Here is a 17,018-nt window from a genome sequence, read left to right as displayed (position 1 = left end):
GCGCCCCAGCCCTGCACGTGGCAGCCTCACTGCGGGAGGCTGAAGGCTCCAATCTCCACCCCTTTGCAGAGCTCTCCCTTCCCACCCGCTCCCTCTCAGCTACCCACCAGCACTGCTCAGCCAGCCTGTAGTGTTTTGGTCTTTTATTCCTGGTCAGCAAAGTTAGAAAAATAAAACAGAACGAAAACATCACCACCCCAGTGGGCCGGTGAGTCTGGCCAAAATGGGGAAACTGAGGTAGCCCAGAGTCACGGAGGCCTGGCCCCTAGCATCAAGGCACCAGTGAAGGGAGGCTGCGGACTCCCTCCCCTGCACGGTGGGGACAGGCGCCCAGAGTTAGTGTGCTGGAGTGCCTCTGCCAAAGGAGGTGGCATGATCCCCTTCAAACCTCCCCTGGGCTCCACATCCCAAGGGCAAGGCCAGGGGACACAGTGCTTTTCTCCTGCTCCTCCTCCTCCTCCTCCTCCTCAGGATCGGGATGGGCCACCTGCCTGGGCCCTCTCTACCCAGCCTTGGAGGCAGGGGCATCAGAGATCAGTGCAGGTGACTGGGGTGACCCCGTGAACCAGTAGCGTGGGGCCCAGGTCTCGGGTTAGAGTCTCCAGTAGCGCCAGGTATCGGGGGTAGCGGGCGGGATCGGCGGGTGGCCGAGGCAAGTACAGGAAGGTGAGGGCTGTGGTGGGGCCCTCGGTATCCCCATCCTCCGGCCCACCCGGCCCTCCTCCTGTGCCGCGCCCCTGCTGGGCCCGAACCAGGGCGTTGGCGCTGCGTGCCAGGGCCTCTGCCTCCGCATCTCCCCGCCCACTGTTCACAAAGTCCCCTTCCTCCTCCGCCTCGGGTTCCCCAGCCCCGGCCCCCTCGCCCCACACCACCTCCTGCACCTCAGCCCGGATCCTCAGTTGGCTCAGCAGCGCCCGCAGCCGCCCCTCGGCCGCCCCAGGCGCCTCCCTAGGCCCCAGGCACAGGAAGATCCGGAGCCGGGCGCTGTGCCAAGCAGGCACCATGCCCAAGATGGTTGCCATCTGCAGTAGGAAGAGGCCGCAGACGTCCACGTAGCCGGGCCCACCCCGGGGCCGCAGCAGGTTGAGGGGCCACACGTCCACGTGGTGCAGCTGAGAAGTGCCCCCAGACCCCCGGCTCAGCCGCTCAGGGGGCAAGGCCCCACTGGCCCGGGCCAGCACCACATTCTTGTTCATCTTGAGGGCATCAGCCACCGTGGCCACGTAGTCCTGGGGACTGAGAGCCCGGGGGCTCCCAGGAGCCCGGGGAGGAGGGAACAGGGTACTCAGAGCTGGGGAACTGCCCTCCCTGGTACTGTCTGCAGGCTCAGAGAAAGCCGGGTCCGTCAGGAAATGGTCCTGCGGTGGGGCGTCATCGTAGAAACCCAGGACCAACGTGTTGGGCTTCATGCCACCTGGGGGCAGAGCGGGGAAGGCAGGAATAGACAGGAGTCAGGCTCACAGGCTAAGTTTACACCACGCTCCCACACGCTGACAGCAATGTGTGTCAGCCATAGGTATGACACTCCCACTGTGTACGGGCTCTCACGGCAACATTCTGCATATTTGCATAATGACTTTTCATTTTTCCTAAACACTTTCACATGCATTTATTTTATTATCTCGGTGACTAATCTCCTCCACTTAAACAGGCAAAGTTCGCATTAGGATTCTTGCCACTAATGAGCACTCCAATTTTGCGGAGACAGTAGGACACTGTCCACTCCTGGCTTCTAGTGGGGCCTCTGTTTCACGGTAGGAGATGTGAGTTTGACTCAGTTGTGCAAACCAGACACCCTGATCAGCCAAGCTGATGACCTGAGTCCCCAGGGTAATAGCGTCCTCTGCTATGGAAAGATGAGAAAATGGACCAGGCAGGGCGCAGTGGCTCACACCTGTAATCCCAGCATCTTGGGAAGCTGAGGCACATAGATCACCTGAGGTCACGAGTTTGAGACCAGCCTGGCCAATACGGTGAAATGCTCCCTCTACTAAAAATACAAAAATTAGCCAGGCATTGTGGTGGGTGCCTACAATCTCAGCTACTCAGGAGGCTGAAACATAAGAATTGCGTGAAACCGGAAGGTGGAGGTTGCAGTCAGCTGAGATCACACCACTGTACAGAGTGAGACTCCAGCAAGACTCCATCTCAAAAAAAAAAAAAAAAAAAAAAAGAACCAGGGCTACCCAGTACGTTTACTGCCGTAAACCCTAACCCTAGTAGAGTTTACTGCAAAACCCTAATTGTGGTGGTTCATTGCATGGTATCCGCTTACCAGGGGCTGTGTCCTGTAGAAAGCACTTTGTATTTTAACTTATTTGAACCTTGAAGTAATGCTATGAGGTAGGTATTATTTAGCCTCCTCTTTTTACTGATAAGGAACCCAAAGCACCAAGCGATGAAGTCACTTGCCCACAGACTCACGGCTGGTGGTACTGGGGCAGGTAGGTCAACGCAATCCACCTCCACCCAGCATGAGAGACCACACTCTGAGCCACCAAGCTGGGCACGTGCCAACCACAATGCTCCAAGTCCCTGCTGACAAGCTCTTGGTTCTTAATTTTTGAACAACCCGTGTGGAATCGGATAATTGCGCCCTTGAACCAGGCTGAGTTTACAGGGAGACACGGAGACCTCTTCCAAGACCCCTTCTCATGAAGCAAACATTGCTCAACCCATGAGTCAAATTTTCTATGATAGGAGAATCCACCATTTAAAGAAAATACTTTTCCTTTTACTGGAATAGGTTGGTGCAAAAGTAATTGTGGGTTTTTTTCCCCATTAAAATGGCACCCCAGCACTTTGGGAGATGGAGGCAGACAGATCACCTGAGGTCGAAAGTTCGAGATCAGCCCGGGCAATGTGGTGAAACCCCATCTCTACTAAAAATATACAAAAATTAGCCAGACATGCTGGCGTGTATCTGCAGTCTCAGCTACTTGGGAGGCTGAGGTGGGAGAATCACTTGAACCCGGAAGGCAGAGGTTGCAGTGAGCCGACATCGTGCCACTGCACTCCAGCCTGGACAACAGAATGAGACCCTGTCCAAAAAAAAAAAAAAGGCAAAACCGCAATTGCTTTTGTACCGACCTGATATCTTCCACAGGAAAACTTTCATGAGCGTTGTGGTCTCTGCACAAAAAGTGAAGACCAGGCTCTCAGACGCTCTGTGGGTCAGTGATGCTTGGTGACACCCCAACACATCTCAGCAGGTGTGAACTCCAGCTGATCTTGCAAAATAAACTAGTCATGCCACCTCCTGAGTATTTCCCAGGGTTCTGATTTACACTGAACTGGGCAAATGTCCAACACTGTTGAACTTTCAGCCAGACTCTGAATAGAGAAGGAAGCACGCACTTTGGTGACAGGTGCTGGTCCAGGATTAAGGGAGAAGGCAGTGACTGAGCATAGATAACCCTGGTGGCCTCAGCGCTAAAAGCTGAGAATTCACTGCTCCATCCACAAGCGTCCGCCCACACAACCTCCGGCATCCTTTGTGGCTTCGGGTGGGGGCGGGGCAGGGGAGACATGTTACATCTCCTACATCCCAACACCTTTCAAAGCGTGGCTGAATTACCATCTCTCCGCAAAACCTTTGCTGGCCATATCAGTGCATAGTGGCTGGCATGCCTTCCTCTGAACGCTGGTGGTTAAAAACCATCTGATTTGATGAGGCAGCTGGAGATTCAAATAATGCTCCATCGTCCCCAAAAATACACTCTTCAGTGCCCATGCCCCAATTTTGGGGTCAGAAAAAAAAAGAAAGGCCAGGTGCCTGTAATCCCAGCACTTTGGGAGGTCAAAGCAGGTGGGTCACCTGAGGTCAGGAGCTCAAGACCAGCCTAGGCAATATGGTGAAACCCCCATCTCTAATAAAAATACAAAAATTAGCCAGGCATGGTAGTGCATGCCTGTAATCCCAGCTACTCGGAAGGCTGAGACAGGAGAATCACTTGAACTTGGAAGGCAGAGGCTGCAGTAAGCCAAGATCGTGCCACTGCACTCCAGCCTGGGCAAGACAGAGCGAGACTCCGTCTCAAAAAAAAAAAAACCGCAACAGCATCACCAGTCCCTAGTATCTCCTACTAGACTTTATCACACACTGTCTGAGGCTATTATCTTTGAGCACTGTCTTATCTGCTCTCGACTATAAGGTCCTTTTGCAGTTTGCAATCTGTAGCTGACTCTCTAGGGGAGGGGAGCGGAGATTGTGAAGTGGCCACAGAGGAGGGCCAAGGGCATCCAGGGAGGAGCAGCTCACCGAGGCCGGAGATTCGCAGCAGATGCTGAGCCCCCTGGCGCACGGAGGGCGAGAGAGTTAGATCCACAAAAGCCTTCACCTGGGCCCGGTCCACCAGGCTGAGCCATGCCCCGTACTGCGGCTGCACAGGGTCCGAGGGGAGGGAGTCTACAGAGAAGATAAGGAAAGGAAGGTAGCCAGCGTTGGCCAAACTCAATGTCTCCTAGAGTCCAAATCACAGACGCGCCAAGGCAGGGCTATAGCTACTTGGAGGGGTCATGGGGAAGGAAATAAAATGGGAAGTGGGGCTGGTGTCATGGCTCATGCCTATAATCCCTGCACTTTGGGAGGTCAAAGTGGGAGGGTTGCTTGAGCCAGGAGTTCCAGACCAGCCTGGGAAACATAAAGAGACCTCATCTCTACAAATTAGCCAGGCCTAGGGGCTCACATCTGTAGTCCCAGCTACTCAGGAGGCCAAGGCAGGAGGATTGCTTGAGCCCAAAAGGTTGAGGCTGCAGTGAACTATGATGGCACCACTGCCCTCCAATCTGGGTGACAGAGCAAGACCTTGTCTCAAAAAAAACAAGGGGAGGGGGACTGGTCATGGTGTCTCATGCCTACAATCCCAGCACTTTGGGAGGCCGAGGTGGGTGGAGCACTTGAGGTCAGGAGTTCGAGACCAGCTTGGCCAACAGGGCGAAACCCCTTCTCTACTAAAAATACAAAAACTAGCTGGGCATGGTGGTGTGTGCCTGTAATCCCAGCTCAGGAGGCTAAGGCAGGAGAATCACTTGAACTTGGGAGGTGGAGGTTGCAGTGAGCCAAGATCATCCCACTGCACTCCAGCCTGGGCAACAGAACGAAGCTCCATCTCAAAAAAAAAAAAAAAAGGTAGGGGGAAAGAAGGATGGAAGTGAGTGAATGAGTGGGAGGGCAGCTCACCAAGGTCTCCCAGGGTGACGTGGCCCAGCACGTAGAGCCCCCCCTTCTTAAGCTGGTTGGCCAACCGCAGCAGAGGCAGGGCGCCCCGGGGGTTCCCCACCAGGAGCAGCAACTGGGGCCGCCAGAACTTCACGTGATCCTTGCGGACATCCAGCCGGAGCAGATACTTACGCACCTGGGTACATGGGTGAGGTGATGGGGAAGTGGCAGGATCAAATACACAGCCCTGTTCAGCGCCTCCTGGACGGGAACACCAACTCCAGCCAAAGAGAGAGGGGGTTATTTGATCACCTCCCATCTCCCCACCACCCCGCCAGCTCCCCGGGGATACCTGGTGGAAAAGCAAGGCCTGGCTGACATAGCCCCAGCTGCTGGGGCCTCCTCGCGCGGTGAGCAGGGCAGCCAGGAGACCCATGAGGAGCAGGGAGCCACCGGCCGCACCAGGGCTGATGAGAAACATCATGAGCAGGCAGGAGGCTACCCCCAGCAGGCAGGTGTGCCAGGAGAACAGGCTGAAGGTGGGGCTGCGGGCATGGAGGGGAGGAGGGACAGAAACTCAGGGCTGGCCGCACCCGAGGCTGCTGTCCCCAACCCCACGCCTGAGCCTGAGTCCTCCCCGTTTTCCTATTTCTTCCTTCTTCTCTCTGGGGACAAAGGCCTCTGAGTCTCTCACCGGAAGTTGGGGGCCGAGGCCCACTCCAGGCTCAGGCAGGACAGGTCCACAGCGGCATAGGCCACCAGGTAGAAGACAGTGACCACGGCAGCCAGCGTGTTCAGCTTCCCGGCCAGGAGCACCAGCTGGGCAGGGGCCAAGAGGCGTGCCATTGATCCAAAGTGCTGGTGTACCCCCAAAATGCCAGTGAACACCAGAGTGCCAGTGTACCCCCAAAGTGTCAATGAGCCCCAGAAAGTGCCAGTGAACCCTGCAAAGCGCCAGTGAACCCCCGAAGTGTCAATGAACCCAACCCCCAAAATACTACTAAACCCCAAAAGTGCCAGTGCACCCCCAGTGTCAATGAACCCCGGAAAGTGCCAGTGTACCCCCAAAGTGTCAGTGAACCCCTGGAAAGTACCAGTGAACCATGCAAAATGCCAGCGCACCCCAAAGTGTCAATGAACCCCAGAAAGGGCCAGTGCACCCCAAAGTGTCAATGAACCCTGAAACCTGCCCATGAGCCCTGCAAAGTGCCAGTGTACCTCCGGTGTCAGTGAACCCCAGAAAGGGCCAGTGCACCCCCACAGAGTGCCACCAAACCTCCAAAGTGTCAGTGAACCCCACAAAGTGTTGGTATATCCCACAGAGTGCCAGTGAATCCCCCAAAGTGCTGGGGCACCCCACAAAGTGCCAGTGAACCCTGAAAAATACTAATACACCCCACAAAGTGTCAGTGAACCCTGCAAAATGCCCATGTACCCCAAAAAGTGTCAGTGAACCCCCCCAGGGTGCCAATGAACCCTGCAAAGCACTGGGGCAACCTGCAAAGTGCTGGTGAACCCCACAGAGTGCCAGTGAACGCTGCAGAGTGCCAGTGCACCGCCAAGTGCATACACATCTGCCTTTGCATTTGTCTTCCAGCCTGCATCTAACTGCGCCCCCATCCTGCCAGCTGGTGGGGTGAGGGAAAGGGCCCCTTGAAGAAGAAGGCTCACCTGCACCAGGCCCCAAGAATACAGTACAGCCGCCCAGGGGTTTCCGCCCCGGGACACAACCTTGGCCGGCGCCAAGATCACTCCTAGAAAAACAGAATCCACAGCAGACACATCAGCCGGGACCTAACGGTGATGGACAAATAGACAAGGGAGGGCGTGCTCCGAGCCAGCAAGGAGGCAGAGAACCCACCAAAGAGGTCATCCCGGGCCAGGGCATGGAGGATGCGGGAGGCGCCAATGAGCGAGCTCATGGACGCTGAGAGCGCGGTGGCATAGATTCCGATCAACACCAGTGGGGGCCACAGGCTGATGGCGCGGAAGAACCCATAGTCTTCCTGCAGCAGGGTCCTAGGAAGGAGGGAAAGTTGGACACAGATGATCACGTGTCATGGGGTAGGAAAATCTCCAGCCCTGATCTTAAGGATCAGACTCAGATATCAAATGTGCTAAAGGGATACGCCTGGTATTCATTGGGTGGCCTTGGATTTAATCACTCAGTGGGCATTCCTTTCTCTTTTTTTTAAGAGACAAGGTCTCACTCCAACCCCCAGGCTAAAGTGCAGTGCTGTAATCACAGCTCACCACAGCCTCGACCTCTTGGTCTCAAGCAATCCTCCCACCTCAGCCTACCAAGTAGCCAGGACTACAAGCATTTGCCATCACACCTGGCTAATTTTTGTATTGGGGGGAGGGTCTTGCTATGTTGCTCAGGCTGGTCTGGAACCCCTGGGCTCCAGCAATCCTCCTGCCTCAGCCTCCCAAAGTGCTGGGATTACAGGTGTGAGCCACTGCACCCAGCTGTCATACCTAATGGTATATGCACAAAAGGCCAAATATTTGTGGAAATGCAAACTGGGTAGAAAGCCACTACCCACCCTCACTCGCAAGCTAAGTGCAGCTGCTGGCTACAGGTTGTTAATCGCCGGTAGCCACCCTCCCCCTATTTTCCCTCCACTCCAACAAGCTGAGTTTCTGCTCCCCAGTCCCCCAGCCTGTGCTTCCCTTGGTGACCCAGATGCACCAATCTTGTTCGACACTCCACCCCCATCCCTCCCCAGACACCTGTCACAGGTGAAGCTGGAGAGGAAGAAAAGCAGGACATAGACGAAGAAGGTGTAGGCGACAGCGACTATCGTGCCCAGAGGGATCGCCCGGCTGGGGTCCTTCAGCTCCCCTGGAGAGGAGGGAGCAGAGAAAGCGAGGTCAGCCCTCCCACCGTCCCCCTGGGTCCCTCACGGTGGCAGCCCCAAACCCCCAGGAGGCAGCAGGCAGGGACTCTCACCTGACATGTTGGCCCCAGCCATGATGCCTGTACAGCCGTTAAAGAGGACAGCAAAGACGCTGGCAAAATTCATCATGGCTCCTGTGGTGTAGTCCTCAGCGTAGCCAGCTAGGAGGGTCGTCCCAGGGAGGAGAGGGCATCAGCATCCCTCTCAGGGATCCAGGCCTCTTAGCCACCCTCTCCGCACATTCCCACAGTCCCTTGCCTCCCCTGCACTGCACTCACTAAGACACCAGCCTGCCCCTGCACTGGCCCTGGGTCAGTCAGACACATTGCCAAGTCCCCCTAATGCTCTGATATTCCTCCCTCCAGACCCTAATCCACACTCTTTTATTTATTTATTTATTTATTTATTTATTTATTTATTTATTTATTTAAAGACAGGATGTCGCTCTGTCACCCAGGCTGGAGTGCAGTGGCACCATCGTAGCTCACTGCAACCTCTCCCTCCTGAGCTAGAGCGATCCTCCTGCCTCAGTCTTCCAAGTAGCTAGGACTACAGGTGTGCACCACCATGCCCATCTAACTTTTTAATTTTTATTTATTTATTTATTTTGAGACGGAGTCTTGCTCTGTTACCCAGGCCAGAGTACAGTGGTGTGATCTCAACTCACTGCAACCTCTGCCTCCCTGGTTCAAGTGATTCTCCTGCCTCAGCCTCTCAGGTAGGTAGCTGGGGTTACAGGTGCCCGCCACCACGTCTGGCTAATTTTTGTAACTTTAGTAGAGATGGGGTTTCACCATGTTGGCCAGGCTGATCTCAAACTCCTGGCCTCAGGTGATCCACCCACCTCGACCTCCCAATGTCCTGGGATTACAGGCGTGAACCACTGCACACAGCCTTTTTTTTTTTTTTTTTTTTTTTTTTGAGACGGAATCTCATTCTGAAGCCAAGGCTGGAGTGCAGTGGTGGCAATCTTAGCTCACTGCAGCCTCTGCCTCCCAGGTTCAAGTGATTCTCATGCCTCAGCCTCCTGAGTAGCTGGGACTACAGGAGTGCACCACTGCCCCTGGCTAATTTTTGTATTTTTATTTTATGGTTTTTGGTTTTTTTGTTTTATTTTTTTGGAGACAGAACCTTGCTCTGTCGCCCAGGCTGGAGTGCAATGGCGCAATCTCGATTCACTGCAACCTCCACCTCCCGGGTTCAAGCAATTCTCCCTCAGCTTCCTGAGTATCTGGGACTACAGGTGCAAGCCAGCGTGCCCAGCTAATTTTTGTATTTTTAGTAGAGACGCGGAGAGGGTTTCACCATGTTGGCCAGACTGGTCTCAAACTCCTGACCTCAGGTGATCTTCCTGCCTCAGCCTCCCAGAATGCTGAGATTATAGATGTGAGCCCCCACACCCAGTCTCCAGCTCCTCCCTGAGATGCTTTCCCTCTCTGTTCCCGGCTCCTGACTGAATCCCCCACCCATCTATCTCAGGCCACCTCCAGCTCCCGGCTCCTGCCCTCCCCAGCCCGTAATCAGGCCTCCCTCTCTCCACTCCTGGGAAATCCTGATCTGTTAAAGTCATGCTGGGCCTTACTGTGCTATTTAACTGATTCCTAAATGCACGTCTCTCCTCAGCTAGAACACAAGTTCCTCTAAAGCAAGGACTGTTTTGTGGGCTTCCTCCTGCCCCACTGGCCAAACACATGTTAGACAGGCCTGAATTAAACTTCACTGCTCTGCAGTCCAGACCTCCTGCCCACCATTCCCTCTGACACCTGTGCTCATCCAGAGATTTTTTAAGGGCCCAGCCCTGACGCTTGCCCACCCCTCACCCCGAGATTCCTGCCACGGCAGTGCCCAGCTCACCACCCAAGTTGTCCTTCAGGGTACTGCTGTTGAAGCCGGTGAAGTGGCCAAACCGGGGCGGCAGGGAGGAGCCATTGGGGCCAGGCCGAGGGGTCAAGGGGATGTCCCTCGGCCCCACAGCCACAAAGCTGATGAGCACGGAGGCCAGGGAGCCGGAGACCAGCAGGAATGTGAGGAATGAGGCCCTGGCATAGAGGCCAGCTCCCAGGGTGCAGACCCCACCCACAAGGCCCAGCAGGAGGGAGCCATACAGCAGGTTCCAGCCATAGCCCTGGGGCAGGACCCGGAGCCCACTGGGCCCTGTGGCATCTGGAAAGAGGTAGGGACAGAGTTAGAAGGCCCGATCCTAAGGCACCCCACCAGCTGGGCATGGTGGGTGGCTCACGCCTATAATTCCAGCACTTTGGGAGGCCGAGGTGGGAGGATCACTTGAGTCCAGGAGTTTAAAACTAGCCTTGGCAACGTTGTGAAACCCCAACTCCACAAAAACTGCAAAAATTCGCCAGGCGTGGGGAGGCATGCCTGTAGTCCCAGCTACTGGGAGGCTGAGGCGGCAGAATCGCTTGAGCCCGGGAGGCAGAAGTTGCATTGAGCCAAGATGGTACCACTGCACTCTAGCCTGGGTGACAGAGTAAGACCTTGCCTCAAGAAAAAAGAAAAAAAAAAGGGGGGGGGGCAGGGCGCCAGGGCTCACACCTGTAATCCCAACACTTTGGGAAGGCTGAGGCAGGTGGATCACTTGAGGTCAGGAGTTCGAGACTAGCCTGGCCAACACGGTGAAATCCCGTCACTACTGAAAATACAATCCTTAGCCAGGCGTGGGGGTGAGTGCCTGTAATCCCAACTACTCAGGAGGCTGAGGCAGGAGAATCGCTTGAACGCGGGAGGCAAAGTTTGCAGTGAGGGGAGATCGCACCACTGCACTCCAGTCTAAGTAACAAAGCAAGACTCTATCTCAAAAATAAAAAAATAAAAAATAAAAAAAAAGAAGGTACCCAGCCCCAACCATGACCCAAAGCAAGACAAGCCCCCCTCTACCCACCTGCTGTCAGAGAGACCACCTTCCCCACTTCCCTCTTAGCTCCCTCCCAGCATCTTAGCTCTCCCTGGTGGTCTCTGTCAATTTTAAGAATCTTAGCCTGGTCTCTCCAATTAGACGGTTAGCTCCCTGCAGGCAAGGACAATCTCAGGGATGTCCACATCTCCTGCACGATGCTGGCCACACAGCAGAAGCTCCAGAAAGCCAAGGTAATGGTTCAGTCTGCCCCTCTCCCGTAGAGGACCTTCTCCCTCATGATCCCACACTCCCAGACCCTGCAAACCCGCAGCACTGCCCAGATCAGACAGAGCACAGACCGGCCCCGAAGACATCAAGCACAGACTCCACCAGGCCCAGCAGGGAGACGGCACAGCCACAGACGTTAGCCAGGTAGAACATGAGCCCAATGCTGCCCCCGACCTCGGGCCCCAATGTGCGGCTGATCATGACTGAAAGTGGAAGCATTAAGGGAAAAGAGACTGAAATGGACGTGAGGAAGTTGCCATAGCTCCAAGCACTTAACCTGAGTGCAGCCAGGCCCCAGCCATGTGGCTTTGCACAAGTCACTCATACCCTCTGAGTGCCAGTTTCTGCATCTGTAAAACAATCACTGCCTAACAGATGAGATTGTTAGACTAGAAATTGGCATTAACGTATAGGGCAATGTTGATCTCCTTCATTATACGAGCCTGCCTGCTGCACATTTATTAAAACTTGCCCTGCCAGGCCACGCATAGTGGCTGATGCCTGTAATCCCAGTGTTTTGGGAGGCTGAGACAAGAGGATCACTTGAGGCCAGGAATTTAAGACCAGTCTGGAAAACATAGCAAGATTCCATCTCTACAAAAAATTTAAAAATTAAACAGGGGTGGTGGTTCATGCCTATAGTGCCAGCTACTCAGGAGGCTGAGGCAGGAGGATCACTTGAGCCCAGGAAGTCAAGACCGCAGTGAGCTATGATGGCGCCACTGCACTACAGTCTGGGAGTCAGTGTCTTGCTCTGCTGCCCAGGTTGGAGTGCAGTGATGCGATCTTGGCTCACTGCAACCTCCACCTCCCAGGTTCAAGCGATTCTCGTGCCTCACCCTCCCGAGTAGCTGGAATCACAGGCAAGTGCCAGCATGCCCAACTAATTTTTGTATTTTTAGTGGAGACGGGTTTTCATCATGTTGGCCAGGCTGGTCTCGAACTCCTGGCATCAAGTGATCCACCCACCTCAGCCTCCCAAAGTGCTGGGATTACAGGCGTGAGCCACTGCACTCAGCATAAAAAAAATTTTTTTTTTTTTTTTGAGACGGAGTCACGCTCTGTTGCCCAGGCTGGAGTGCAGTGGCACAATCTCGGCTCACTGCAAGCTCTGCCTCCAGGGTTCACACCATTCTCCTACCTCAGCCTCCCGCGTAGCTGGGACTACAGGCGTCTGCCACCATGCCCAGCTAATTTTTTTTTTTTTGTACTTTTAGTAGAGACGGGGTTTCACCGTGTTAGCCAGGATGGTCTCGATCTCCTGACCTCGTGATCCGCCCGCCTCGGCCTCCCAAAGTGCTGGGATTACAGGCGTGAGCCACCGCACCTGGCAAAAAATTTTAAGAATGAAAAAAAAACACTTGTCTTGCCCCTGAGCCAACAAAGGTAATGGCCCCTTCCACACCCTCCCTAGCAGGCAGAACAGCCCAGACCCCCCAGTCCATCAATGTTGGAGGATACAGTAGGCTCCGCCCCCCTGCACAGCTCCATTGGTGGCGATGGCACAGACAGAGAGGACGGTGAGCGCCAGGATGAAGTAGGCAACCAGCAGCATGGCCAGAGCCTGCAGCAGCCCAGCATGGCCCACCACGAACCCTGAGGCAGGAGCAGCAAGTCAGGTCACAGGAGCTCACACCCCATATCCCCCACCCCCCTGGGTCTGCAGAGCTCCAGGGTGGAGCTAAATGCAAGCCCACAGGGGAGCCCCTCCCCAAACCCTTTAGCCAACCACTTCTCTTGGGTCCCCTTCCTACTCTCACCCCAGTCCCATCTCCACCCCTCCCCATCATGTCCTCCCACACTACAGTCAGTCCACACCCGCCTCAGAACCCACTCACCAATCCTCAGAAAAACAACTATGCTGAACATGGACAGGACAGTGGGCACCACCACACCCAGGAAGGTGGACAGCTTCCGGGCAGATGCCCCTCCAGGAGCCCCGGCCCCATTGAGAGGGAGGGCAGTCCCCTCCTCCCCCAGGAGTCGGTAGGCCAGCAGAGGCGAGCTCTCGCTGGCCATGGCTGAGCACAGGTAGTGGAAGCCACAAATAGGTTAGGTGACCTGCAAAGGAGATTATGTTGCATCAAAAGCAGCCCCACAGAGCCCATCCATCCCCAAAGACCACTAATCAAACACCCCGAAGCCTCCCCAAAAGAGAGAGTTGCTTTCTACTAAAAATACAAAAATTGGCCGGGCTCAGGGGTTCATGCCTGTAATCCCAGCACTTTGGGAGGCCGAGGTGGGTGGATCACCTGAGGTCAGGAGTTCGAGACCACCCTGGTCAACATGGTGAAACCCCGTCTCTACTAAAAATACAAAAATTAGCCACGTGTGGTGGCTCATGCCTATAATCCCAGCTACTTGGGAGGCTGAGGCAGGAGAATTGCTTGAACCCAGGAGGCAGAGGTTGCAGTGAGCCAACATCGCGCCACTGCACTCCAGCCTGAGCGACAGTGTGAGACTGTCTCAAACAAACAAAAAAAATTAGCCAGGCATGCAGGTGCATGCCTGTAATCACAGCTACTTGGGAGGCTGAGGCACAAGAATCGCCTGAGTCCTGGAGGCGTAGGGCTATAGCGAGCCGAGATCGCGCCACTGCACTCCAGCCTGGGTGACAGAGCGAGACCCTGTCTCAAGAAAAAAACAAAAAAAGACACAACCACAAGGAAACAGGAACGCGCCCACACCCTGCTTACCAGCAACTAAAAAGAGCCCATGGGGCTGCAAATGGTACCAGCCACTGCTCCACAAAAAAACTAGTACCCCAAACCTGTCAGGAAGGGTTTCAGGGCCACTCCTGGCTCCTGGGGGCCACCCCTTCCCTTATGTTCCTGAGACTAGGGATGGCACCGGTTCTGGAAAGGGGCAAAGGTACTCTGACGGCACAGGCTTCTCCAGCCTCTCCTTCCTTAACTAGCAATGCAAGAGGAAGCAAATCTCCCAAAAGGGAAGTAAGTTGTGGGCAGGACAGCCTTCCCCATCCTCTCCTTCGGTGTCCTGAGCTGCCCCTACCAAGCGCCCCCATGCAATCACCGCACTCAAGAAACTTCCAACTCTTTCAAAACCCCACCCTCCGTCAATCCTCTCCCTCAACCCATCTCAAACCGCCCCCTCCTCCTCGCCTTAGCCTCCCCAGATTCCTCCCATCCACACGAGGCACCCCCTACAAACTCTACCAACCCAAACACACCCCTCGACTAGCAAAACAGAAACACAGACCGGCTCCCACAGAGCGACACAAGGTCCCCGGGTCCTCCTACTCCTCCCCCAACCCGGGCTCCTGCCCCTTTGCGCCCGCTGGGGTGCAAAGGAGCCAAGATCTCCTTCTCCCCCGGCCAGGTGCACCCCACATCTCGGGGACCGCGGGGCACTCACTCACCCACCCACAGGACGCAGCGCTCGAGGGATCCCCGCAAGCCGGGGGGCTCCGCCTTGGGGCGGAGAGCGCACCGGGGCCGGAAAAGACAGCTGCGGCTACCGGGATGCCAGGCCCGGAGCCTGTCACCACCCCCACCAGCACGCGCGCGCCATTGGTCCCCGTCCTCGGCCCCGCCCCGTGGGCGCGCCCGGGGAAGCCCCACCCTCTCTGCGCTCCCCCGGCCTGCGCGGCTCCAGCTCCACGTGCGCCCGGAGTTGCAACGCAGCCCTGCAGACGAGCGTCTCCGGCCGGGCGTGGACCGCGGGTCTCGCAGCCTCCATCACTTAGGTGCAAACAATCGTGGCCGCGGGGACCGGACCCCAGTCCGAGCTCCGAGGCGCCGGGAGCAGCCACCCTCCTAAAGGGGGCGTGTGAGGACGGCGGAAGGCGGCAGGGAGGTGGGCAGGGCTGCGACACCTGGGCCAGGGGCGTCACCTGGAACTCCAGCCCGCTTCGTTCGGGGACTTCTGGAGTCCTAGTCCTCCAACCTCTCAAAGCCCTAGAACCTCCACCGGATTCCAGCCTCGCCCCTGACAGGCTGCGGGGATCCTCTCTTCGCGCCCGATCCAGCTGCGCTCTTCGCTTCGGCCACCGGAGGGAGCCATTGGCCGCCGAGCTGGGCCCAGCGTCGCTTTGCACCATCTGATGCCCGCTTTTGTGCCTCCCTGCACAGTGTTCTCACCTCCAGCAGAAACCCTAGAGCCTGTGAACTCCACTGAGAGCTGAGACTCCTTTTTCACTCCTTACAGATCCCATGAACAGCAGTACCGCCTGCCAACGCGTCCTCGTGTAAAATGGGCATAAACTTGAAAACTCCCTCATAAAATTGTGAGTTCAGTGAGCTAATAGGTACTTTAGAACAACGCCTAAAGGTTCGATAAATTATCCCTTGCAAATAGCGCTGTATTAAATTAGCCACTCTGTAAGGTAGGTACCGCTATTTCAATTTTTCAGATCAGGAAATTGAAGCTTGGAGAGTTTCAGATACATTTCTTTTCTTTTTTTTTTTTTTTTTTTAATCCAGGGATTATTACACAGGCAGGAGTGCAGTGGCGCGATCTCGGCTCACTGCAACCTCAGCCTTTCTGGCTCAAGCATCGTGCCTCAGCCTCCTGAGTGCCTGGAGCTACACAGACACACACCACCACGCCTGGCTAATTTTTAAATATTTTGTAGAGACCAGGTTTTGCCATGTTGCCCAGGCTTCTCTGGAACTTCTGAACTGAAGCGTGCGCCTGCAGTCCTAGCTACTCAGGAGGCTGAGGCAGGAGGTTCGCTTGAACCTGGGAGGCAGAGGTTGCAGGGAGCTGAGATTGCACCACTGCACTCCAGCCAGGGCAAGAGAAAGAGACTCTGTCTCAAAAAAAAAAAAAGTTTTCAGGGTCAGTTGTAACCACTCCCTTGCATACCCTGGCCTGCCTGTCACTGAACTCTGCTTCTGTAAATCTCAACCTCCACCTTACCTTGTTACTCTGTGGTTTTGCCTTGGACCTTGTCTTCATCAATGACTGCAGCCCCTCCTCTTCAGTTCACCTCTTCTACTGTGCTTATTAAAGAAAAAAATCTGACTCTTGTTAAAACAGTAAGTCAGATTTATTCAGGACTACTTTGATTGGCACCAAGATGGTGGGGAGGAGCTGGGTGTGGTGGCTCACGCCTGTAATCTCAGCACTTTGGAAGACTGAGGCAGGAGGATCACTTGAGCCCAAGAGCTCCAGACCAGCCTGGGCAATATAGTGGGACCTCATCTCTACAAAATTTAAAAAAAAAAAATTGGGCCAGGTGCGGTGGTTCACACCTGTAATCCCAGCACTTTCGGAGGCCGACGTGGGCGGATCACGAGGTCAGGAGATTGTGACCATCCTGGCCAACATGGCGAAACCCCGTCTCTACTAAAAATACAAAAATTAGCTGGGCATGGTGGTGCGCACCTGTAATCCCAGCTACTTGGGAGGCTGAGGCAGGAGAATCGCTTTAACACGGGAGGCAGAGGTTGTGGTGAGCTGAGATCGCGCCACTGCACTCCAGCCTGGGCAACAAGAGCAAAACTCCATCTCAAAAAACAAAAACAAAGAAGAAAAGAAAACAATTAGCCAGGCATGGTGATGCATGCCTGTTGTCCCAGCTCCTCAGAAGGCTGAAACTGGAAGATCCCTTGAGCCCAGGAGGTTGAGTGAGCTATGATAGTGCCACTGCACTTGAGCCTGGGTGACAGAGTGAGACCCTGTTTCAAACAAACAAAAAAGACTGTGGCAAGGTGTAGTGGCTTGCACCTGTAATCCCAGCACTTTGGGAGGCTGAGGCAGAAGGGTCATTTGAGACCAGGAGTTTGAGACCAGTCTGGGCAACACGGAAGACACTATCTCTATTTTTTTTTTTTTTTTTTTTTTTTTTTTTTTT

General features: G+C 54.9%; 1 protein-coding gene across 5 annotated transcripts; it reads right to left on the bottom strand.

Moving 5' to 3' along the window:
* Positions 1–128: 128 nt before the first annotated feature.
* Positions 129–14,716, bottom strand: SLC12A9 (solute carrier family 12 member 9). Of its 5 annotated transcripts, none has more exons than XM_023197260.1 (15): positions 14,580–14,716; positions 13,039–13,261; positions 12,662–12,796; positions 11,272–11,403; positions 9,916–10,224; positions 8,115–8,222; positions 7,895–8,006; positions 7,023–7,180; positions 6,833–6,915; positions 5,856–6,019; positions 5,514–5,706; positions 5,183–5,357; positions 4,262–4,408; positions 3,091–3,132; positions 129–1,414 (listed from the first exon to the last, which is right to left on the bottom strand). In XM_023197260.1, the coding sequence occupies exons 2-15, from the start codon at positions 13,217–13,219 to the stop codon at positions 528–530; spliced, it is 2,826 nt and encodes a 941-aa protein (XP_023053028.1). In that variant the 5' UTR covers positions 13,220–13,261; positions 14,580–14,716; the 3' UTR covers positions 129–527. The 5 variants fall into 5 exon arrangements, with proteins under 5 accessions (XP_023053028.1, XP_023053031.1, XP_023053030.1 ...); XM_023197263.1 differs by having other exon boundaries at positions 5,856–5,980; XM_023197262.1 differs by having other exon boundaries at positions 14,584–14,701.
* Between the last annotated feature and the right edge of the window lie 2,302 nt (positions 14,717–17,018).

This window comes from Piliocolobus tephrosceles, chromosome 8, assembly GCF_002776525.5.
Source record: "Piliocolobus tephrosceles isolate RC106 chromosome 8, ASM277652v3, whole genome shotgun sequence".
Classification (NCBI taxonomy): Eukaryota; Metazoa; Chordata; class Mammalia; order Primates; family Cercopithecidae; genus Piliocolobus; species Piliocolobus tephrosceles.
The sequence above is the reverse complement of the archived record's forward strand: the minus strand, read 5'-3'. Positions and strand labels throughout refer to the sequence as shown.